The sequence below is a fragment of the Sorghum bicolor genome, chromosome 2 (assembly GCF_000003195.3).
Source record: "Sorghum bicolor cultivar BTx623 chromosome 2, Sorghum_bicolor_NCBIv3, whole genome shotgun sequence".
In the NCBI taxonomy this organism is placed as follows: Eukaryota; Viridiplantae; Streptophyta; class Magnoliopsida; order Poales; family Poaceae; genus Sorghum; species Sorghum bicolor.
In genome coordinates this window covers 54,902,430-54,926,359 of record NC_012871.2, presented here as the reverse complement: position 1 = coordinate 54,926,359, position 23,930 = coordinate 54,902,430, and the positions used below count along the sequence as shown (strand labels likewise).

The 23,930-nt window shown below is 45.6% G+C and overlaps 2 protein-coding genes and 1 pseudogene across 4 annotated transcripts; 2 read left to right on the top strand and 1 right to left on the bottom strand.

Annotated features, from left to right (window-relative positions):
• LOC110432377 lies at positions 7,237 to 17,482 on the top strand. 3 transcript variants are annotated; one of them, XM_021452648.1, is made up of 10 exons: positions 7,237 to 7,651; positions 8,235 to 8,319; positions 15,018 to 15,396; positions 15,480 to 15,696; positions 15,782 to 15,979; positions 16,059 to 16,232; positions 16,311 to 16,709; positions 16,784 to 16,933; positions 17,210 to 17,286; positions 17,322 to 17,482. In XM_021452648.1, exons 3-6 carry the CDS (start codon positions 15,032 to 15,034, stop codon positions 16,140 to 16,142), a joined length of 864 nt encoding a protein of 287 aa, XP_021308323.1. In that variant the 5' UTR covers positions 7,237 to 7,651; positions 8,235 to 8,319; positions 15,018 to 15,031; the 3' UTR covers positions 16,143 to 16,232; positions 16,311 to 16,709; positions 16,784 to 16,933; positions 17,210 to 17,286; positions 17,322 to 17,482. The 3 variants fall into 3 exon arrangements, with proteins under 3 accessions (XP_021308323.1, XP_021308321.1, XP_021308322.1); XM_021452646.1 differs by having other exon boundaries at positions 17,210 to 17,482; XM_021452647.1 differs by lacking the exons at positions 7,237 to 7,651; positions 8,235 to 8,319 and adding an exon at positions 14,820 to 14,931 and having other exon boundaries at positions 17,210 to 17,482.
• LOC8055529 lies at positions 17,792 to 20,093 on the top strand (annotated as a pseudogene).
• LOC8054575 (UDP-glycosyltransferase 82A1) lies at positions 20,475 to 23,440 on the bottom strand. Its single transcript, XM_002460021.2, has 2 exons — positions 22,936 to 23,440; positions 20,475 to 21,653 (listed from the first exon to the last, which is right to left on the bottom strand). The coding sequence occupies exons 1-2, from the start codon at positions 23,438 to 23,440 to the stop codon at positions 20,725 to 20,727; spliced, it is 1,434 nt and encodes a 477-aa protein (XP_002460066.1). The 3' UTR covers positions 20,475 to 20,724.

Below are 23,930 nucleotides of genomic sequence, written 5' to 3'. Positions count from 1 at the left end.
TATTGCTTCATAAAGGGTTGCAATCAACTTTGTCTCCTTTCTTTGAGCAAACACACCTTGAGCATGTGACATGAACCATTTCTATACATATGAGTTCAATTCATGGCTTCAAGTCACTTCAACAAATGATTTGATCCTCAACATAACATGACTCCTCATAGCTTGATTAGTTCCTCAACTCAATGCAAGTACTCTCTTCTTCACCTTAGCCATGGTACCTCGGTGCTCAAGCCATCGCTTGCCCTTCACCTTTGCTTAGTCCCTCAAAGCCCTTTCCTTTCTATCTTCACCTTATCAAGCCATACTCAAGTTTAAGCATCCATTAAATAACTGTTTCTTCAATATTGTGATCCTTGATTGAATATCTTCTAGATATAAATATTGAGATCAATCAAGCTTCGATTTGACTCACATAGAGACATATATGGATCAACATCAATATCGTCAAGCCAATTCATGATTCCTTAAATCCTATTCATTTGGCTTGACACTCAATACTCACTTTAATCTTTATCTTCATACTTCTAGCTTGACCAAACTAACTGCAAAGTGATTTACCAAATCTTTGTCCATACAAGCAATCTAATGTAGAGACTGATTTATATCCAATATGAATCACATCCTTTATCTTTTGACCTTTGCTTGTTATTTCCTCACTTATGCATTCTTGATTCATTCTTCAATCCTTGATCAAAGCTAGTTCACTATCAAATTCTTCTTGTTCATGAAAAGCAAGCCATTATAGAGACCAATCCAAGAACATCAACTCATGTCTCTTTTGCCATTTGCCAAATATGCTTGCTTTCTCATGATACTATAATATCCCACAATATAGAAGCCATTTCATCAACTTCATTTACATTGTTGTCTTCTTCTTGAACTAGATTGTTTCTGTAATCTTCCAACACAACAATACTCAATTTTGGCTTTCATTTCAATACTATGTGAAATACCATCAAGCTTACCTTCTTGTTGAACCTTTGATACATCTTGTTATGCAATATTCATGTGTATGCAATATACTCAATTTCCTATTCAACACTTAGCAAACTTATTAGACCTTTAATGGTGTTGTCATTCAATTCACCAAAACCCACTAAAGGGCTAGATGCACTTACAATACTCCACAAGCATAGCATGAGTATTCATGAAGCTCAGAAGGCTAGACTAGGTTTACTGCATTAGCATTTTAGTAGGTCAATATTTTAACATTAATCCATATTAAGTTATGCTTAAGCTACTGAGTAACCCATTTGATTAGTTGTCAGAACCATTGTGTATCATCAAGTCACATTATAGCATGATTATTATTCACTAGGTACAACACCATTTTAAGTAACCAATTATTCTATGAGTTTTCTAGACCGCTCGTGACCATGAGCGCCACCGTTATAACAGTTTTACACGCTGTAGAGGCGGTGCAATTTCACCGTGAGTCGTGTTGCCCATACGCACGAGGTGTGTCGACGCCCCAACACTACCAAGGTGCGCGGGCATGGTACACTATGAAGCCTTCCATAGGCCTATTCTAACTAGTTAGAGCCACGAGGTTTCCTTGGCAGGCAGATGTAGAAAACTCCTCTTTTCTATGGCACAAATCCATCGCAGCTGTACTCATAAAAACAGGGGCAAGCCCCTCTTGCGCCCTTTCGGGTAACCTCCAACGAGTTAGAAAAGATCTTATTATTGAGCCAAAGTCAGAGCCATGTGACTCTCCCGGTTGCACTGCAATCCCATCTTTTGCCGACAGATAAGTCCTTATGGAGGATCTAGGACAACATGACCAACAGTCATTTGTACCATAGCCCTAGGTTCTATTTATCGTAATCATGTTTTATCAATTAATCTATGGTTTCATAACTGAGTATAGATAATATATATAGAGAGAGTTTAAGCGCTAGCATTTCTACCCATATGCAATAAAACCCTCAGGTATCATGGTATTATGTCATCAACTAGGATTCCCTCATAGTTGACAAAATTAGACACATACAGTATGAAATGTTTAAAGTAAGTAGGACTTCAAGGTAAGCCCATGCTATACTTGCCTTGGTTCACCAAGTCTTGCTGGTCCTGCTGGTCTTCAAACAACTCCGGATTCCCGTAGAACTCCTCACTCTCTGGACTCGATCAACACATCACAACAACACGTATTCTAATGACAGACATGCAAGAAAACATTTCTAAAGTTAGAACAGTACACCAGCAGTAAATAAATGTAAATAAAAGGTTTACCAAAATTATCTACGCGCTGCAACGATCATATCAACGCAAAATTCACGAAAATGGAGTTACGACGCGAAAGTTACGCATTAACTAGACTTCAAAAGCGATCTACGGACTTGTAATTTTCTAGTGTATCTAACAGTGTAAAACCTATACTTACAAAAATACAAAACTAACGCAAGTTGAATGGATCGAATCAGAACTAAAACGATGGTTTTATAAGTAAAACAGTGCAGTGGCAATCTTGTAATTTATGCAAGGATTAATCGTTTTAAAATAAATTCAGAAATTCAAGAATTTCCATCTGGCCGAGGATTGCGGGCACGACTAACCAAAAGTTGAAGGTCTCTTTAGCAAAAAGACCCGCGAAGGGGTATCGGGTGTTTCTAGCCGTTGGATTTGAAATCGGCGACTAGGATTTGATCAGGGGGGGAGAGGAGGTCAGCCGGCCGGAGTTGGGAGGGATAGCGGCGGCGCTCCATGGCCGGTGCGATGGAGCTCGTCGGAGTTGCTCATCTAGCCGCTACAGGGGTTGGTTTTCCACTCCCAGCACACCGAGAGAAAGATAAGGTCAAGGTGAGTTTGCCCGGCCCCTTTGCACGGCCAGAGAGGGGCTCGCGTGGCCCGCGCCATGGTCGGTGGCTAGGTGCTCCTCGGCGCGTGTGTCCAGGGCTCTAGAGGGCATCAAAACGCACGAGAGAAGGTCGGGGAGAACGAGGGTAAGTTCGCGAACTCACCAAGACAAAGAACAGAGGCAAAGATGGCTTGGTTCGATGGCGTGGTGCTCGGCAAATCTGATGGGCAATTTTTTTTGCGTGCTGCGGCGCTCGTGCGAGGGAGAGGGGGTTCGAGAGGGCCAAAATGAGAGCGTGGGAGGGGCGGCACGGCTCGGGCACGTCCAAAGAGGGTCGAGGCGCTGGGAGATTGTGGGGTAAGGCGTGGGAGCGGGCGCAGTTGTGGCTTCTCAGTGAGAGAGGAGGAGGCACTTGCTGGAGGTGGGGGATGACAGACGGGCCCCAGTGTCAGCCAGTGAGAGAGAGAAGGGAGAGAGGGAGGAGCTGGCTGGGCCACAGGGTGGGCTGGGCCAGGCCGAGAGAAAGAGAGGGAGAAGAAAATTTTCTTTTTATTTTTCAAACAAATTTTCAAAACCCTTTTAAAATTGGATTTGAATTTAAATCTCTCTTTTGCTTAAGTTCACACATAACAAAAATAAAATGCTCTTGCATGTATGCATCAAAATATGTTACTAACCTTATATTAAATTCTAACTTCCCAAAAATTATTATTTTTTCTAAGAAGGGATTTATATGAAATGGATTTATCTGAATGTGTATTCATATCCATTTCTAATGTGGATACGAAATGGATTTATCTGAAATCGTTTTTCAGTATTTTTCTCTATTCCGTTCCATATCCGTATTCAACAAAAAATATGAAATATCCGACTTTTATCTGTATCCACGAAGAATGAGGTATTGAAACTATTCAAAAGTTTTATTTTCATGACCAGTGACTAATTATTGAATTTCAGTATTATTAGCGGAGCATTGGAACTAACCTTCAATATTAATAAAATACTGTTAATTGTACATAATTAAACTTTTTTTAGTAATTTTCTAATTAAGTTTAAACCTAATATACTTTTTGTTGCATATTATTTTCATACTTTATTTTATGTTTTATTTTATAAAATTTACAATTTCATGATAAATATTAAATAATGATTTATAATTGATTTTCTTAATTATTAAATATTTATTGGTAACTATATTTATTTTCTATGAGCTATTCTTGCCTATGTTATATACCAATATACTTTATTCTCTACTTGTGTAATTATTTTGTAACTGCAAAAAATTGATAAAGCAAAATGGCACTTTATTAGAAGTGTACTTTGATTTTATTTCACTTCGGTTACCAGTGAACTGAGTAGTAAAATTCTATTCATCCATGTTGAATTTAACAATATAGCATTTTGAGTTGAATTGTGTAAATAACCGAATAGAAATCTGTATCCGAGACATTCGTTTTGTATTCGTATTCGACAAGATCTATTTGTATTCGAATCCGAATTAAAATATGATAAACGGTGACATCCGGATTTGATTCAATACGAATATGATCAATTTCCATCCCTAAAGAAAACAATCACTATCAAACAAATACATAAAACTAAGAAAATATTTTCATGTAAAATTTCATAAAGTTTACAACAAATCAAAAACATATAGCTACTCGTATATTTGCGTGGGCGAGTCATTTTTTCGAGACAAAGAGGTACTACTATATGTGTGACTGGTAATTTTTTGGATGGCTGCGTACACTAGTAGAAAAGAGTACAACGCTGATGTCCCTTTTATACCACAGGCGGTTTTAGTTACCACGCGCCTGTTGTATAAAAAGGGCGGTGTTAGAATTACCGACTGTTGTGAAGATACATTTTCACATACGTTTTTTCTAACAAAACCGCCTGTAGAAATCATGCATTTCTACAGGCGATTTTTCTAAGGAACCACCACTAAAAATCATATTTTTACAGGCGGTTGCTTAAGAAAACCGTATGTAGAAATCATGTATTTCTACACGCGGTTTTCCTAAGGAACCGCCACTAAAAATCATATTTCTACAGGCGGTTGCTTAAGCTAAAAATCATATTTCTACAGGCGGTTGCTTAAGAAAACCGCCTATAAAAATAATTTGAAATTGAATTTTTTTAAGGTTTTCAAATGACCTCGTTTGAAAAAACTATCAAAATGAAAGTTGTAGATCCCGAAAAGTTATGAAATTTTATAGTTGATATTTTTTTCATTTGAGATCATCTTGTCGTCGAAAACAACGTTTGAATTTCTCAAATTTGAAATTCAAAATTTGTAAATTACCTCAGATGGAGAAACTACCAATATAAAAGTTGTAGATCTTGAAAAGTTATGAAACTTTGTTGTTGACAACTTTTCCATTTGAATCTGTTTAGGGCTTCAAATAATCAATGTATGCTCAGTATAGGATAATATGTGGGGAACTAAACTCTAATATAGACACATCTGAGTGACAGGTGGAGTGGTAGAGGAGGTTACGTGTAAGGGCGAGGTTCGAATTCCACTAGCCGCATAGCACGCGATTTTATGCGAAAAAATGCTCGACTTGCGACTTCGATGGAGATGGGTGGGTGATTAACCATTGGGCCTTCGCTAGAATTAATTTTTCCCCTATTTTTAAAACGCAATTTCATATTTTCTATAAAAAAATTCCACAGGCGGTTCCCTAAGAGAGCCGCCTGTGGAAATCTTTTCTAAAGGCGGCTCATAAGGAACCGCCTGTGGAATTGGCTTATTTCTATTGGCCTCCAGTGTAGACGGTGTTGAAAAACACTAGTAGAAATAAGTTACCAGCCGTTCTGTATAGTATGTCTCTATACTAGTGGTAAGTATAATCCACTAATGTAGTTTTGGTCGCCTCTAAGGCATGTCATCCTAGCAATACTGCTATTCTGTGTGCATAATTGACTGTCCATACGAGTATACGACAATTGGCAAATACCAGCGTAGCCGTGCCCTATACACTACCGAAGAGCCGGCCTTTGCCGTGTGCCCGAAAGTTTGCCGTGAGCAACACATGGCAAAGGTCGGGTTTGCCGTGTGCCCTGCACAAGCACACGGCAAACGCTAGACACACGGTATACCTAGCCTTTGCCGTGTGTTGCTCACGGCAAACACCAGGCACACGGCAAACTTAAAACTTTAACGTGAGCAATTCACGGTAAAAACAAGGCACACGACAAAAACTAACTCCACACGAATGCCCACACCTTGCCGTCAACGTTTGCCGTGTGCGGCCGTTAGGCACACGGCAAAGCCTTGTTTGCCGTGGGCTTGTGGCAGGCACACGGCAAACAGAAACTTTGCTGTGTGCCAAGTGTGCAGCACACGACGAACAATTTGTCTTTTTTTTAGATTTTGATCTCCAAATTTTTTCTTGTCTACACACTCACCATTTGTAACTCCATACTCAAATTTCATAAAATTTGAAACATATTTGCTATATTTTTGCAATTAACAGCATTTAATTTTATTTTTCCCGATGCAGTCAAATTTGAACTACGACTCAGTGAAATTGTTGAAAAAAATATCGGAAAAATGATATTCATGTTACCTAACCCTGTCTGAGAGCACACGTTCGAAACGGAAATGACTTTCGAATGCCGTGGTTAGGAGAGACGCAGAACATGCGTCGGTACATTTTAAAAATTCTAATAAATGCTATTTTATTGCGTACATATGTCATGTTATCATACATAGAGGTCACAAAAAAAGTTTGGAAAGATTTTAAATAAGTTGCCTTATATGATGTGTAGAAACCAAATAATCTTCGAAGAAGTTTCATAGAGTTAGTTATGAGTGAAGGAGTATGAGTTGGAGTAGATTCGACTTTCATATTTGAGTTTGATTTCGAAACTTTTTCTATAAGCACTACAACACATAGGTTGTGTCGTGTCTAAATTTGATAATTTTTCGGAATCGTTTGCTATTTCTTAATTATTTTCAGCATTTATTGATTTTGAAATGAGAAAATTCGAATTAAAGAAATAAACACATGAAATAATAGTGTAATATGTTTATAAACATGAAATATACATTGTGAAGTTCATTTGACAAAGAAATTACAAAAAAATTGATTTATTAAGTAACTATACTTGTAAAGAAAAAAAGTACAAGATTGATACATAAAATATTGTTAACTGTTTGCCGTGTGCCAATTACAGCAGCACACGGCAAACACATGGTTTGCCGTGTGTCAATTGTGGGACACACGACAAAGAATTTAAAAAAATAAATTAAAAAAATAAGTAAAAAATATTTGCCGTAAGCCAATTTTTTAAAAAAAGTAAATGGAAAAAGTAAGTAAAAAATATTTGCCGTAAGCTAGATCATGGCACACGGCAAAGATGTCATTCTCAAAAAAAAAAAGGAAATAGATAAGAGATAAGGCCATGCGCCCATCTCCTCTAAAAAAAAGGAAACAGATAAGGCCATCCCCATCGCTCACGCCCCTGCCCTGCTCGCAAGGCCATGCCTTGGCCGCCTGCTCGCAACGCCGCCTCGCCGCTGCCGAAGCCGCGCCCGCCCCTGCCCTGCTCGCAACGCCGCGTCGCCTTCCCCTGCTGAAGCCGCGCCCGCCCCTGCCGGAGTCGCGCTCGCCTCGGATCTCTAGAGCCGCGCCCGCATCGGACTGCCAGAGCCGCACCCACCCCCGACCGTCGGAGCCACGCTCGCGGATCCGCTACCGCCGGAGCCGCGACCGCCGGAGACGAGCTCGCCGGAGCCGCGACCGCCGGAGCCGCGCTCGCCGGAGCCGCGACCGTCGGAGTCGTTGGAGGGTCGTCTCTGTGCCTACTGATCCATTCGTCTCCAACAGACTGCAACCCAAGGTGATGCCGAATCAAATCTGCTTGTTCTCAGATAAGGTGCTCGGTGAATGGAGCACGTGTGGTGTCCTGAGATTTGCATGAATTTGCTATGGCTGAACTAGCTTATTTTTTAGAAAGCTATGATAACCTCTAACAGAATAATAGCTTTCTTGTGAATTTTTTCTCAGGATGTTGTTCAGGATTTTTTTTCTTAGTTACTTATGCTACTAGTTACCTGAATGCTTGTGAGAGTTATCTGAATACTAGTCATGGCATTTTTGTATAATGAAAACTACATGTCTCCCCTTCTGCATCAGCATTAGTGAGTGTGAACTGCAGCACTTGCTAGTGCGTGTGAATGTGAACTGAATACATGTGAATGTGAACTGAAGCACTAGCTCGGTGCTCATTTCAGTTCAAATTTCTGTAATGTTTAGTTTCAGTTCCACTACCTGAATTTGGGCAATAGTGCAATACTTCTTATAGTTTCTGTAATTCGGGTTCAAATCAGTAGCACTACTGTTCGTTCCTTTGACGCCCAAAATCTTTGCTGGTTTGGGCAATAGTGCAATAGTTCTTATATTTGACACTATTATTTTTGCAGGAGGACGTTAGGTCGTGGGAGCACAGGCGTTCCTCGAGGCCGTGGGTCTGCCTGCATCGCTAGCCTGACTTCACCGCCACCCAAGGTATAACCGCACATTCTATTTGTGTCGTAGTTTACGTAACTGAGTTAGGCGTCTCCCGTTCGCAAGAGATACGGTTGGAAACGACCGTATCTATTTCGAATTGTCCACGTTATTTGGACAGCCCGAGGATGCGTAGATGGGGTTAGTTTCCAGGTCCACTCCGATCTGAGACAGAGTTTCAGCATCACCTCCCTGTTGTTCTCCGGGTACACAACCTCCCCGTCGGGACGTGTATTTGGAGAACAGCGGGGAGGTGCTGCCGAAATTTTGTCTCAGATCGGAGTTGACATGGAAACTAACTCCATCTACGCATCCTCGGGTGGGATTAGGACCTATCCTCACCTATTAGTTAATAGGGCTATCGTGTAGATGCATTCTGTTCTTACATTACTGCATGATATGTTAGAGGATGGATGACCGTCAGTGGATGTACACTGGCCGCCCAAGTCAGAGAGACATCTCCTTGGAATGGATTGAGAAGACCGAGGCTTTCTTAGAGCAAGCATTCGCTAGGACTAAAGGCGCCCGTATGACCTGGTGTCCATGCGTGAAGTGTGCAAACACGCGGAAGCGTACGAAGGAGGTCATGGGGCAGCATCTTTGCAAGTTTGGGTTTATGCAGGGCTATACCCGATGGACCTACCACGGTTAAGGTGATCGCACGAGGGAGGAGGTTGTGAGACCACGTGTCGATGGTTTTGATGATGATGGTGGGGTAGCAGACATGTTAGATGACTTTGGTCACGGAAACTTTGTTGGAGGAGTTACGGAGGAGGATCCCGAGCCTACCGCCAAGGCATATTATGACATGCTGGACTCGGCTCAGAAACCCCTCCACGGCCATACATCAGTCTCACAGCTCGATGCCATTGGTCGTGTGATGGACTTCAAGTCCAGGTGTAGCATGAGTCGACAACACTTCGACGACTTGCTGACAATTATTGGCACATTGCTTCCGGTAGGTCACGTTCTGCCGAAGAGCATGTACGACTCACAGAAACTTCTTCGTGCACTAAAGATGCCATATGAGAAGATACATGCTTGTCCGAAAGGCTGCATCCTATTCAGGAAACAATATGAGAATGCAAAGTATTGTCCAGAGTGTGGCTCCTCTAGGTTCCTGGAGGTAGAGTCCGATGATGGTAGCACTCGGCAGCTGGACATCCCCGCTAAGATCCTATGGTACCTTCCCTTCTTACTGAGGCTTCAACGACTATACATGACCGAGGAGACCGCAAAGCAGATGATGTGGCACAAAAATGCCTGTCGATATAATCCTGACAAGATGGTACATCCATCCAATGGTGAAGCATGGACCCATTTTGATGGTATTCATCGGGAGAAAGCTGCAGAGGCTCGTAATGTACGTGTTGCACTTGCAACAGATGGCTTCAATCCCTACGGACTATTGGCTGCCCCGTACACTTGTTGGCCCGTGTTTGTTGTCCCACTCAATCTCCCCCCCCCCCGGCGTCATCTTGCAACGACGCATGATCTTCTTGTCGTTGGTAATTCCTGAACACCCGGGGAAACGTATGGGTGTGTGGATGGAGCCGTTGATTGATGATTTGATCAAAGCTTGGGATGAAGGGGTACTGACGTACGACCGAGCTACGAAGACAAACTTCACAATGCATGTTTGGTACCAGTACTCCATGCATGACTTCCTAGCATATGGGATATTCTGTGGTTGGTGTGTTCATGGGAAGTTGGGATGTCCAGTATGCAAGGACCGTGTGAGGTTCTTCTGGTTGAAGAATGGTGGCAAGTTTTCGTCGTTCGACAAACATCGTCAATTCCTCCCTCTTGAGCATTCGTTCAGAAAAGACATCAAGAACTTTACGAAAGGTGTCGAAGTCATGGACCCTCCACCGCGCATGTCAACTTGCGCCGAGGTTCATGCTCAGATAGATGCTCTTGTTTTCAATAAAAAGGATGGCAAATTTGAGGGATATGGTGAGCAACATATGTGGACTCATAGGTCGGGTTTTACGAGGCTCCCGTATTATGATGACCTTGTGCCACATCACATTGATGTAATGCACACTGAAAAGAATGTCACCGAGGCACTTTGGGCAACAATGATGGACATTTCTGATAAGTCAAAGGACAATATTAAGGCTAGAGTGGATCTGGCAATGTTGTGTGATAGGCCAAGTCAGGAGATGCGGCCTCCTGCTGGCCGCAAGAATTGGAGTAGGCCTAAGGCCGATTTTGTCTTGGCCAGGAAGCATAGGAGGGAAGTACTTCAATGGATAAAGACATTAATCTTCCCTGATGGATATGCAGCAAATCTGAGGAGGGGAGTGAACTTAAATACTCTACGAGTCTTAGGGATGAAGAGTCATGCACATATGGATTGAGCGGCTTCTTCCGGTGATGGTTCGAGGCTATGTCCCTGACCACATTTGGGTCGTGCTGGCAGAGTTAAGCTACTTCTTCCGCCAGCTTTGTGCCAAGGAGGTATCTCGGTCCGTGTTGCTAGCCTTGGAAGCAGCGGCACCTGTGTTGGTATGTAAGTTGGAGAAGATCTTTCCACCTGACTTCTTCCAATGCAGCATTTGATTATTCATCTCCCGTATGAGGCAAGGATGGGGGGCCCTGTCCAGGGCCGTTGGTGCTACCCAATTGAGAGATGCTTCAAGTTCCTTCGGAGAAAATGCAGGAATAAAGCCAAGATTGAGGTTTCGATGTCAGAGGCTTACATCACTGAGGAGGCGTCGAACTTCACAACATCATACTATAATGAGAACCTTCCTAGCATGCATAATCCACTCCCTCGTTACAATGCCAATGAAAATGAATGCAACCTTAGCTTGTTCCGAGGCCAACTCGGAAGTCTAAGTGAAGGCACCTCCAAGAGGTTGACGAGTCAAGAGTGGCACACTATAATGCTATGTGTTGACCAATCTTGATGAGGTGCATCCATACATGCAGTAAGTTCTATACCACTTTGTTTCTCATTGGTGTCGTATATGCACTATTTGCATCCAACCCCTATGGGGGTATAAACCCCTATACCCTCATGGACCTATATGGGCCGCACCATCAGAGGTGGCTCGGCCCACAGGATGAAGACGTGCGGCGCACGACTGGTCGGCGTGCACCGCAAGGCTACAAGATATTGTACCAAATAGGATACTTTGCTTGTAACTCTGTCCCTTCAGGATATATAAGGAGGGACAGGGGTCCCCTAGAGGACAGGTCATAGACAATACAGATTATTCTCTCAACACAAATCAATACAACCAGACGCAGGACGTAGGTATTACGCCCACACGGCGGCCGAACCTAGATAAAAAGCTTGTCCGTGTCTTGCGTCACCATCGAGTTCGTAGCTTGCGCACCGTCTACCGATAAACTACTACCGTGGGTATACCCCAAGGTAGACTGCCGACTAGCTTTCGTCGACAGTGGCGCGCCAGGTAGGGGGTGTGCGTATAGCTCTCCTAGACGAACAAGATGGCCATCATCCCCCACTTCGCGGCCATGGTGGACGGCTTCAGGTTCATCGTCGGCTTCAACAGCTTCATCGCCATGACCGCAGAGGAGGCTTAGATCTGATCTATGCCGATCATTTCTTCACCGACGTCGGCTGCGGCACCAACCACGCTGGCCACGGTTTCGACCACACCAGCAACGTCTCCGACCACGCCGACAACGCGTCACCCGCTTCTCTACTACAAAGGGAGGCAGATCGACGACACCAACCTGCTCGGGCTATCGACCAAGTTGTTTGGCTTACTTGCTTTGACCACCAGTCGCAATAATAATCGCCGCGAAGAACGGCGCTACGACAACCGCGACCACCGTCATGACAACATGTCAAAAAGCTCGAGAGCCAGACAATTTTGTCGTCACCGACCAGACTTTCAAAGATAAGTACAATTCTAATATTTTATTTATTTTTGTCATAATATTTTTTATTATTCTTCAAAACAATTTTTTGATTAGCCGACTAGTTTTTTCTCCTACACGAGTTTTCCAGAGCCGGTACTGTCTCCGACTCCTCCCTACACGTGCATGAGATCCGCCCTCTACGTTCCGGGTGGTCGGCAGTAGCTCTCTGGCGAGGCTGGCAATCCCACGCATGTCTAGGTTCCGCACCTCATGCTGATTGTTGGCTAAACCAGAGCTGGTACAAGCTCTAGGATGAATTAACTACTCGTGCTAATTTTATAACAAAAAATCTAAAACTTATCTCAGTACTGATTTTTTATCTACAGTTTATTTATACATCATGTACTACCTATTCTCTATATTTATTTTTCAGGAGTTTGGTCCAGTCAACAAGCTACGCTCGGGGACTCGTCGACTATTCCCTACGCTGTGCCCGGGGACTGCTCCGACCACCGAGCACGTTTACGTTCTCAACCACGCTCCGGGACTTGTCGACTATTCTCTACGCTGTGCTTGAAGACTGTGCCGACCACCGAGTACGTTTACGTTCCCAACCACGCTCGGGGACTTGTCTAACAGTCTCTACGCCGTGCTCGGGGACTATGCCGACCACCGAGCACGTTTACGTTCGCAACCACGCTCGGAGACTGGCCGATCAGTCTCTATGTCGTGCTCGGAGACTGTGCTGACTACCGATCGTGCTCGGAGACTCATCAATCACTCCCTGCGCTGTGCTCAGGACTTGCTTCGATCACTCTCCGACCGCAGCTTGGGACTGCTTTTCTCAGTTACATATGAATTGGACTAGATAATTTTAATTTTTTAGACCTTGCTACAAGGCTCATACTTCGCCTTCCAGCAAGCTCGGGGACTACATCGGTACGATGCATCTAGCGATGCATGTTAGTATCAGAAATTTTAAGATGATTTTCTTTTTAGACCCTGGCACCACGTGCCTACGTCACCTACTACCAGGCTCGCGGACTAAGTGGGCACACTTCACCTTACGGTGAATAAGCTTGCTTTTTTTTAGGTCTATACTTTTTAGAAAAGTAAAGTGGGCACACTTCACCAGGAAAGAAATCTTTTTTTTTAATTTAGAGCACCATGCATTCTTCGAACAACCTGCTTCTTCGATGTCAATGTTGGTCAACTGTCTTTTGAGTTGGTCAAAATATCGTTGCAACTGTTTGGGCGACTTTCCTGCTTATTGAAGACGTCAAGCCTCACTGATCGAAGAAGCTCAAGACGGCGTGTTACATCACAATACATGGTGCTCGGGGACTAGCTGTGGGGGTATAAACCTCTATACCCTCATGGGCCTATATGGCCCGCACCATCAGAGGTGGCTCGGCCCACAGGATGAAGACGTGCGGCGCACGACTGGTCGGTGTGCACCGCAAGGCTACAAGATATTGTACCAAATAGAATACTTTGCTTGTAACTCTGTCCCTTCAGGATATATAAGGAGGGGCAGGGGTCCCCTAGAGGACAGATCATACACATTATTCTCTCAACACAAATCAATACAACCAGACGCAGGACGTAGGTATTACGCCCACACGGCGGCTGAACCTGAATAAAAAGCTTGTCCGTGTCTTGCGTCACCATCGAGTTCGTAGCTTGCGCACCGTCTACCGATAAACTACTACCGTGGGTATACCCCAAGGTAGACTGCCGACTAGCTTTCGTCGAGTCCCCAACGATGCAGGCAATTTCGAAATGAATTCTGGCGTCGATCAAGGGAACCAACCCCACAAGAGCTTGATACACTTCTTAAACACTGTGCACGCACTGGAAGTCCTGATTTCATTTCTTGGTTCCAAGAAAAGGTACTTTCCCTCGTGTACTTAGTATCACATTGCAAGTAGATGATACGAGCGGGTAATATAATGTACTATCCTTCTTCACCTTGCAGAGCCAAACCGATGCGCTTATGAGCGCCGAGTTAAGACAGGTTGCCCATGGTTGTGCACATAGGGTCATGTCATATGCCAGTTATGATGTGAATGGATATCGCTTCCACACAACAAGGCACGAGCAAAGTCGTCCTAACCGGAAAACGACAAATACTGGAGTTTTCACGCCCGGCCAAAATGGGATGGACTATTATGGAAGAATTGAAGACATATACGAACTCATGTTTCATGGTTGCAAAGATATTAAATCCGTCATATTCAAATATCATTGGTTTGACCCTAAAGTAACAAGACGGACGCCTAATCTTGGGCTAGTCGAAATTCGACAGGATTCCGCCTTACCAGGAGATGATGTATACATTGTGGCCCAACAGGCCACACAAGTTTATTATACGTCGTACCCGTGCAAAACCGATGCACGTCTTAAGGGTTGGGATGTTGTGCACAAGGTATCATCGCACGGTGGAGTACCGGTACCAAACAAGGAAGATTACAACCTTGACACGGACACATATGAAGGGGATTTCTATCAAGAAGAGGCTCTAGAAGGGACTTTTGTCATAGACTTAACTGAAGCCATGGATGTGGCCATTGTTGTTGAAGACGACGATGACGTTGAGGTTGAAGATGTGAGGGACTTACAATTACTTGAGCAGTTATGCTTAGACAATGAAAATAACAATATCGATGCTCCTCCAGTTAGTGATGAGTACCTAGACATGGCTGGTACAGATGATGAGATGGAGGATGCACCGGATGCCGGTTATGAAGATGATGATTATTTCTAATACATGTAATATTATGTTATCCTTAATTTGCATCTCTATCTAAGTACATGTTGTTTATTTGTGGTTACTGATTTACTCTTCTTACATGTAGGTCACTGAACAAAGATGGTGGGCGGCATGAGGAATGTGAGGTCACGGTACGCCCGACCGAGGGAGGAGCCTCAGGAGCAGCCTGAGGGGTCGGGGAGCAGGTCGAGGAGCCGGTCGAGGCGGACCTCGAGCAGGAGGACCAGGAGCGTTAGCAGTCTTCAGGGGGAGACACCCATGGTGCAGCAGCAGGAGACGCCCACCTGGGAGCAGGAGGAGCAGGAGGAGACGACCACCGAGGCACATGAGGAGCAGGAGGAGGAGGAGGAGGAGGACGAGGATGACGGGGCCCCGCCAGATATCTGGCAACGAGGTCCCAATCAGCTTCCCAATCGACCGATATTCATCGACCATCGCCCATTGATTCGGCCACGAGGGCAAAAGTATGTTTCAAAGCACTACTTCGACATTCCTTATGTTCAAATTCACAATATGAACTACTAATTTTGGTTAACCACTTGTGCAGGTCCTTTAAGGTACTAGTAGCGGGAGTTGGTCACCAACGACACCCCAGTACCATCCTTGGTGGCTTGTGCAGGTTGCACTTCCCTGGCGTGGTCACTCTTGCGGGGGCTCTGGAGCCGGCATGGACATTTCAGCACTACGGAGGCGCGCCGGATACCACAGATGTACTTGGCAGGAACTTCGGCAACAAGGCCTTGAGGGTGATCAAGGAGATGTGGGTAAGAATTCCTCGCACTTGCTCACCACTTCACATTCTTTAGTCCTTCTATACATAATGACTGTCTACATCATGTGTACATGCAGGATTTCTTTAGAGTGGAGCCCGAATATGAGGAACAGGCCAATCACATTTTTGGAAAAAAATGTGTCAAGAGCATCAAGGACATGCACTACGAGGCGCGCATCCAGGCAATCATAAATTACAAGGCCCAGTACGAGCATGTGAAGATACACAAAGATGTCGCAAGGGACACTACACTGTCCAAGGAACAGTTCATGCTTGTACGTAACATTAATTTCTTGGTAATTTAAGTAACGTTAATTTGGTCTTGTTAAATGTCATGTTCTTGATCACGTGTAGGTGCCACTGTACTGGGTGGAGGGCAAAGGGATGTGCTGGGAAATGATGGTGGACTGGTGGTGCAACCAGGAATGGCGGGACTAGCACGACGCTGCCCGCGTGCGATGCAGAAAGATGTCAGGTCCATCACACCATCAAGGGAGCCTTACCCTCGAGGAATACAAAGAAAGATATGTAAGTATGAGGATTTATTGATTTATTCTAACGGTCATATGTGCATACCCTCTAATCATCTTCTTGTTTTTTTCGCAGGAAGCCGCACACCCTGGGCAGGATATAGGCCCGTTGGGGGCCTATGCTCTGTCCAAGAAGGGGAAGGCGACGGCCGACATCACCTACAGCCCGGACGACCCTGCTGAGGCGTACACCAACTCCACCGTCCATAGCCGGATCAGCTCATACTGTGATTCAGCACATGCGATCCATGACCCTGACTTCGATCCCTACAATGAGGCCATCAGTGGAGAAGCAGCCATGAGGGCAGGGGGAGGCAAGCAACATGGGCGGTACTGGGTTGCCGACCCCTTGATTGACTCCTCGAGGACTCCTACTCTCTCCCAGATCAGAGCAAAGGACAGGCGCCAGGGCCAAAGCAGCTCTGGGGTACGCTCGAGGCCGACCGCAGCCGACTGCATCATCACCAACCTCCAGGTTCTCATTGTTTCATTCGCGCTCAATCGTTCAATCATAACATAGCTTTGTAACACAAGTATTCAACCTTGTAGACCCAGCTTTCGCAAAAGGAAGTCAGGATCACCGAGTTAGAGACACAGTACAGGGAGATGGCCATCTACATGCGAACTCTTGGGGCTCAGATGGTAGCACCTCCGCCACCAAACTTGTACGTTCCACCTGCTCTAGGTGGACCTAGCCCAGTGAGTTTCACTTCACTTAACCATGCAATCTCTACCTTTGTAGATGTAGATGTAATTGTGGTTGCGTGCCATCGAGCCGCTGTGCATGTCGGCCGGCCATCGTGCCGCTATGCTTGTCGGCATTCGTGCTGATGCTTTTCTTGCAGGTCTTGGGAACCTCCTCGTGTAGGGGAGGTGCTGCCAAAATTTTCATTTGAAACCCCTATGTATATCTTCAACTTCAAGTATTTAATCTCAAAATTCACTTATGACACGTTTGTCTCATCCTTTGTGCAGCTTCACTCCCAGGGTTCTACTCAAGCGCCCAATGAGCAAAGTCCTCAAGACGGTGGGTGGAGCGACCATGTCAATCCGTACCAACCTCCAGGCGATTCATGGGGCAGACGAGATGGATTCGGTTGGTGAACTTGTAGTTTGTTCATGGAATTTGTCGTTTTCTCGGACGTGTTGTTGAACTTGTGGTTTCCTCAGACTTGTGATGGACTTGGTGATGAACATGTGTTTATGTATGTGACATGTACGTTATATATATGTGAGAGATTTGGTATATCGTGGTTATTGTGGCAAGTGTGTGATATATTGTGGTATTTGTGTGCTATGTGTGATTAATGTAAACTGTGCTATGATACATGTGGCTGCAAAAGCATAAAACAAAAAAACCTGGAAAGGGGGTTTGTCGTGTGCTAGAGCCATAACACACGACAAAAACCAATCTTTGCCGTGTGCTATGACCATAGCACACGGCAAACCCGCTTACCAGGCCGCCTAGTCCATACCTGGGAAGGGGGTTTGCCGTGTGCCCATTCTGACACACGGCAAACATTGACACTTTGCCGTGTGCCTGGATAGTAGCACACGGCAAATATTCAATGTTTGCCGTGTGCTACCATGCAGGCACACGGCAAACCCTCTTTTCAGAAAAAATAAAAAATTCTTTATAATTTTTACCGTGTGCCCACTCTAGCTCACGGCAAAGGTTTACCATGTGCAACACACGGCAAACGCTGCTGTCAAACCGTCCCCCACCGTTTCACGCCGTCCGTTACCTTTTTTTTGCCGTGTGTCAGTGTTGACTCATGGCAAAACTTCGCCGTGTGTCCACAATTTGGCCGTGAGCAAAGATAAAGTTTACCGTGGGAGAATTTACTGTGTGTTCTTCGCCGTGAGCAACACACGGCAAAGCCTTCGCCGTGAGCGATTTGGGCTTTGCCCCCCAATCCGGTAGTGATAACTAATCGCGACGAGGTTTTCCATATAATATGGCACAACCCTTGTTATCTCACCCGCCTAGCAATCTTTCTTTGACAAAGGACAGATGACTTTGTTATGTCGCTTTCTCAACTCCAAAAACCAGAGAGTAGTACTAGTATAAGTGTTCCGCACTGCCCGAATCTCCTGCCTATAAATACCGGCAATGTTCTTTCATTCTGTTTGAACCTCAGGAAAATCAAGCTTCCTATATTCAAAAGATGATGATCTGTTCAACGCCGACGACTCCAAGGATGAAAAGACGACAGATGCCACGCCAATAAAACAAAGCGGAAGCAACAATAACAATGGCGACTACGAGGCTCTCATGGCGGCCCTGGAAGCCAACAGGGAGTGGCTGCAAGCCAAGGTCTCCATCAACAACGCGCTCGTCACGGAGGCCACTGCACACCACCGCGCAAACGCCACCACGGCACGGCGATTTCTTCCGCGTCGGCGAGTGCGAGGGCCAGAAGACCTTAATCGACGGCGAGCGAAAAATGCCGCTGGTCCTGACGCCGGCGACGGAGGAGCACAAAGACCACGAGGCTCTCGTGGCCGCGCTGAGGGCCAGCCGGGAGTGGCTGGAGGGCAAGGTTATCGCCAGCAGCGCCGTCCTGCTGCGCGGCTTCGACGTCCGCGACGCCGTGGAGTTCGACGCCGTCGTGGAGGCCCTGGGGTGGCCGGACATCCGGTACATCGGCTCGGCGCCGCGTACCCACGTCCACGGCCGCGTCTGGACCGCCAACGAGGGACCCCTCGAGCAGCAGTTCGTCTACTTCCATCACGAGATGGTGCTGGTGCGTATGCGATGCGTGGCAAGCAGTAGCTTAATTAGCTTCCGTGTGACATTTGATTTGATCCATGCATGCATGCAGATCAAGGAGTTTCCAGAGAAGGTGATACTGTTCTGCGAGGTACCGCCGCCGGAGCCCGGAGGGCGGGGAGACGCCGTTCGTGCCGAGCTTCCGGGTCACTGAGCGGGCGGGCGCTGCAGGAGTTCCCGGAGATGGTGGAGGAGCTGGACGCCAAGAGGCTCCGCTACACGCTCACGGCGCTGAGCAGGAACGACAACAGATCCATGCGGGGGCGAGGGTGGGAGGACGCGTTTGGCACCTCTGACAAGGCCGAGGCAGAGAACAGGTAACCAAACACGTAATAATCAACTTGCCACCGTATTGCAGTCGCCTTGCAAAAATGTTTGTTGGTGATCTTCCGTAAGAAACAAAGAGATGAAGCCAGAAGCATTGGTCCCGTATTGTGTAACATTGTTTTAGCAAGTCTAAGCCAAACGAACAAGAAATCAATAAATAATCAGGACATCACAACATAATCTATGACATTGACTGATATGTGTACGTCGTAATGCAGAGCGAAAGCACTGGGCATGGACGTAGAATGGCTCCCGGACGGCAGCGCCAAGACGATCCTGGGGCGGCGCAGGCTGACGCGGGTCTTCCCGGGGCCGCGGGGGCCGCAGGATGTGGTTCAACACGGTGGTGGGGATGCACGGCAAGGAGGTGAGCTCTGCCACGGCGGCCGACGGCAGCGAGATCCCGGCGAGCTTTGTTCAGCGGATCGGGGAGATCATCGAGGAGGAGAGCATCCAGTTCCAGTGGCGGAAGGGCGACATCCTCATCCTCGACAACCTCGCCACGCTCCACGCGCGCCGGCCGTCGTTGCCGCCTAGAAGGATCCTCGTCTCGACGTGCAAGTGATGAGACTCTGCTGAGAGAGGAGGCCAATATATGTGTCTGTTGGTTCTTATTTTTAAGCCTAATAACTATTGTTATTATATTTGCCGTCAAGGAATTTAATAGAAGTACCCACACTTTCTGTAAGCAATTTGATAACCAATTTTAATAGTCTTGAATTCAGTAATTGCCGAACATATCGAAAGAAATCTTGTGATTTCCTTGGGCTCAAATACAAGATGCCATCTTTATCTCAATTTCAGACATGAACCACGACAAAACAGTCTCGACGAGAAAACAGTCTCAGAGAAGATTCTGAAGGGGAAGATGTGATGAGGATGATTATATTATGCTTTGCCACTTATGTAGTAATGTACTCGAAGAAAATATGAGGGGTAAGTGGTATGCCAATTATTTATTTTTTTGTATCATATGCCAACTATACTAGAGGTGAATGCCATACGGTTCTAGAAAGAAAAAATATATGAGGAAAAGCTAGATAGAATTTTGATGGTCATTGGTAGGAACAAAAGAACTGATCAGTTTTCAGGGAATGAGAGCAAAAAACATTAGGAAACATTTTATTATTGCAGGGAATGAGCGCAACCTGAAGAAAAGGTAACATTGATTTGTGTTACCCCACCGTCTTTCCAATTCATTTCACAACGTTAAGGGTCTCTTGGGGACGACACAAATGGATTACATCGGAAGCAAATGCATTACTATCAACTTAAAACTAAAATTTGACTTCAAGAAAAAGAGATACTATTGGAAATAGGGATGGACCATCTCATGATCATTCTGTCAGTATTACTAATACTTGCCCTATTCTTTTACGCCCTTATCAACCTAAATGTTATTGATTCTGTCCATGAATAAGTTGAGGTTACTCTTGGCAACACCCATGGCCTCACCAACCGTGATTGTTTCTCTCAACTCATTTACCTTTTGCTGCAAATGCTTTCCCTCGTTGCCTTCCATGACTCTCTCAATGCAGTCTTTCACATCACTCTGGTCACTGCTGGCCAGCTCAATCCCAATCTCCCACATGTTAACAATGTAGGCACAGTTGATGAAATGGTCTGCAGTGACAGGGTAGCATATCATGCGAACCCCTTGCCGTGCAGCTTCCAGCACCGAGTTCCAGCCACAGTGCATAATATAGCAGCCCAGGGCCCTATGCTTGAGAACGTCTTCCTGCGGCGCCCACGAGACGATCTTGCCACGGCCGGAAACCTTCTCTTCGTAATTATCCGGGAGGCCAGCTCGCCACGACGGGTGGTTCTTGAGAGCCCACAGGAATGGCCGGCCAGAGGCCTCCAAACCACGCGCAAATCCAGTGATCTTGTCAGGTTGGATCGGTGCAGCCCAGCTCCCGAACGAAACATAAATCACTGAACCAGGGCTCTGCTTGTCTAACCAATCTATGCAGGTGTTGTCAGCCAGCCACATGGAGGTCGTCTTCTTTGAGGAGTCGTCGTTGAACAATAAGGGACCAACTTGTTGGAGCATCTGCTGGTCCTGTGGCAGATCATACTGATGCTGGTCATCAGAGGAGTTGCCACCTTCGTTGGGGATGGAGTTGACGAGGATGCAGGGCAGGCACTTTGCACGATCAAGTGCCTGAAGCCAGAAGTCGATTCTTGACTTTTGAGGAAGCGTGCTGTCCAGGAGCCATGGAAGATCTTTGAATCTCAGTTTTAACTTTGCTGGCAATATGTTGAGATCTCCAATGTTCTTGTGATCTTTCATGGTTCCGTCTGCTGGCAGTAGGTTACCTTCATTTAGGCAAGGACAGTTTGTTAGCACAGGCCATGTATCATGCATGACTACTGTCACGAGAAGAATGCTGAAATTAGGATATTTTAGTCTACTGAATAAAGCAAAACCATTTGGTTGTCCATACAGCGAGGCATATTTATAGTTTTTTTTAGAAAGGGTGGCAAAAGCTTTACTGCCGATTATATTAGACGATAAAAAGATAAAGGAGACAAAGATAATTGCAAGTCTCGCCCACCCAAAGCCCCTTCCAGCACCTCGCAACTATACCTACCTGCAAACAACTGCAAACAAAAACGACTGATGAAAGACAAAAAAAAAAGCAAAACAACACCGGCCACAAAATCACTAAATTGGTCTAACATTCGTGCCTGTCGCCAACTGAAATTGGTGAATATCTTCTTTGCATAAGAGCCCTATTTCTCTTGGCTGCAAATTTTAGTGATCGAAGGTTCTTCAATTCCTCTCTTTCTAGAAGTTTCACTAGAAATAAATGATGATCCCGTCAAAATTCCTTCTTTCGATCTTGGTACACAACATTTGCGCCAGAATGAATGCAATGATCCCGTCACATTGATGGAGTTCAGGTTACTTGAGCCAAACCACTGTTTTATTAGTTCCCATACTCGCTTTGCGAAAGGACAATCCTTGCAAAAGATGAGTTGGAGTCTCCAGTTACCCCACATAATTTTTGCCAATTTTGTTTGTTTAAGTTATTGGCGGTCTGGAAACTAAAAAATCCCTATTGGTGATAAACCGACAGAAAAACAGCGCATACCGACAGAAAAATGAGAAAATTAATTTTCCTATCGGTACACCGACAGAAAAATGAGGATCTTTTTATCTTTAGAAATGATCTAAGCCCAAGATTTTGTTTAATTTTCTTTGTTTCCTTTTGTCTCCTAATTTCTCTCCCCTCATCTTCAACCCTTTGTAATGTTTGTGTAATTCTTAAATCCTATCATTTTTTATTTTATTTAGTAATTTTTCTGTAGGGGCCACGCCGGCTCCTCTAGTTTCATAAAAAAAAACTTTTTATATATTAGTGCCCAAGCAAAAAAGCAGCATTTTGCCTCGGCTTTGGCTTTTCATATTGGTGCGATTCTTTGCTTGCTAAACGTGCCCCCGAACTTGCGATAGGCATATATAAATTTAATGTGTGTTTTCAACGTACGCAATGTTACAATCGGGCGACATAAATTGATAAATATCTGCATCTGCATTCATGCATGATATGGTGCAGGGGTAAAAATACAGGAGAACTGAAAAGGAATATAATACCGGATTCAGAGATGATGCCCTTGCCGATAAGCTCCGGGATTACCGCCACGGTACGGTATGTCGCCAACATCCCAACCCAGAAGCCGACGACCGGCAGGCTGCACCGCGCCGCCACGGGTATCGCCCACGACGCGAGGAGATCGACGACAACAAGCAGGCACGAGACGCGGCGGGCTCCTTCGGCGCCGCGCCGCGCCGTCAGCAGCATGCCCTCCAGTTGGGCTGGCATGTAGTGCTCCATGGCGTGCAGGAAGCTGCCGGATCCGGGGGGCTCGTCGTCGCCGCCGTCGTCCGCTACGCCGCTGGGTATGGACACGAGGGCGACCTCGGCGGCGGAGAACTGGCCCATGCGGCGGTGGATGAAGTCGGGCACGGCAACGGTGGCCGAGATGTTGCCGTGCCCGCGGTCCACGACGGCGCGCGCCAGGTGCAGCATCGGGGTGACATGGCCCTGCGCTGGGAACGGCACCAAGACGATGCAGCGCTGCGTGAGCTCGGCAGCCATGCCGCCGTGCTGTGTGCTGTGTGGTGGTGGGCCTACTGGCTAGTGTACGTGGTTTCTCTCAACAAAGGGAGCAGAATTTATAGACGTAAATGGGAGAAAAACCAGTCTTATTAAAAATATAATGGACAGCAATTATTATGATTTAGTTTATTGTGTTTTCTATACTTGCATGGAAGAAAATAAAATACATCCTATATCATGACACATTTATCGTTAATCAAAGTAAATTTCTAGAGCGTTTCACGTGTCTATAAGCACTCGAGGACGTACATTAACACGTATGGAAAACCCCAATTTTTGTGTCTCTATTTTCTCCAATCTTGCTGCTTAGGAGAGGCAAGCATGCTTACTACGAAGGACCATGGAGCACTACATGAGCACTATATATAGCGCGATAGGCTTGAGGCGGCGACGGCCTTGTTGCTATGTGCCAGGGCATTTCAAGTGTCGACCTACCTTGGCCACCATGAGGTCCGCGGACCATAACGCG

Excerpts from the sequence above, each read along its gene's own strand:
- LOC8054575 (XM_002460021.2), bottom strand. The coding sequence starts at position 23,440 with ATGGCTGCCGAGCTCACGCAGCGCTGCATCGTCTTGGTGCCGTTCCCA. Across the intron at positions 21,654-22,935 it reads GGGCATCATCTCTGAATCCG|GTAACCTACTGCCAGCAGAC; the intron begins GTATTATATTCC and ends GCCTAAATGAAG.
- LOC110432377 (XM_021452648.1), top strand. The coding sequence starts at position 15,032 with ATGGTGGGCGGCATGAGGAATGTGAGGTCACGGTACGCCCGACCGAGG. Across the intron at positions 15,697-15,781 it reads GGGTGATCAAGGAGATGTGG|GATTTCTTTAGAGTGGAGCC; the intron begins GTAAGAATTCCT and ends GTGTACATGCAG. Across the intron at positions 15,980-16,058 it reads CCAAGGAACAGTTCATGCTT|GTGCCACTGTACTGGGTGGA; the intron begins GTACGTAACATT and ends GATCACGTGTAG.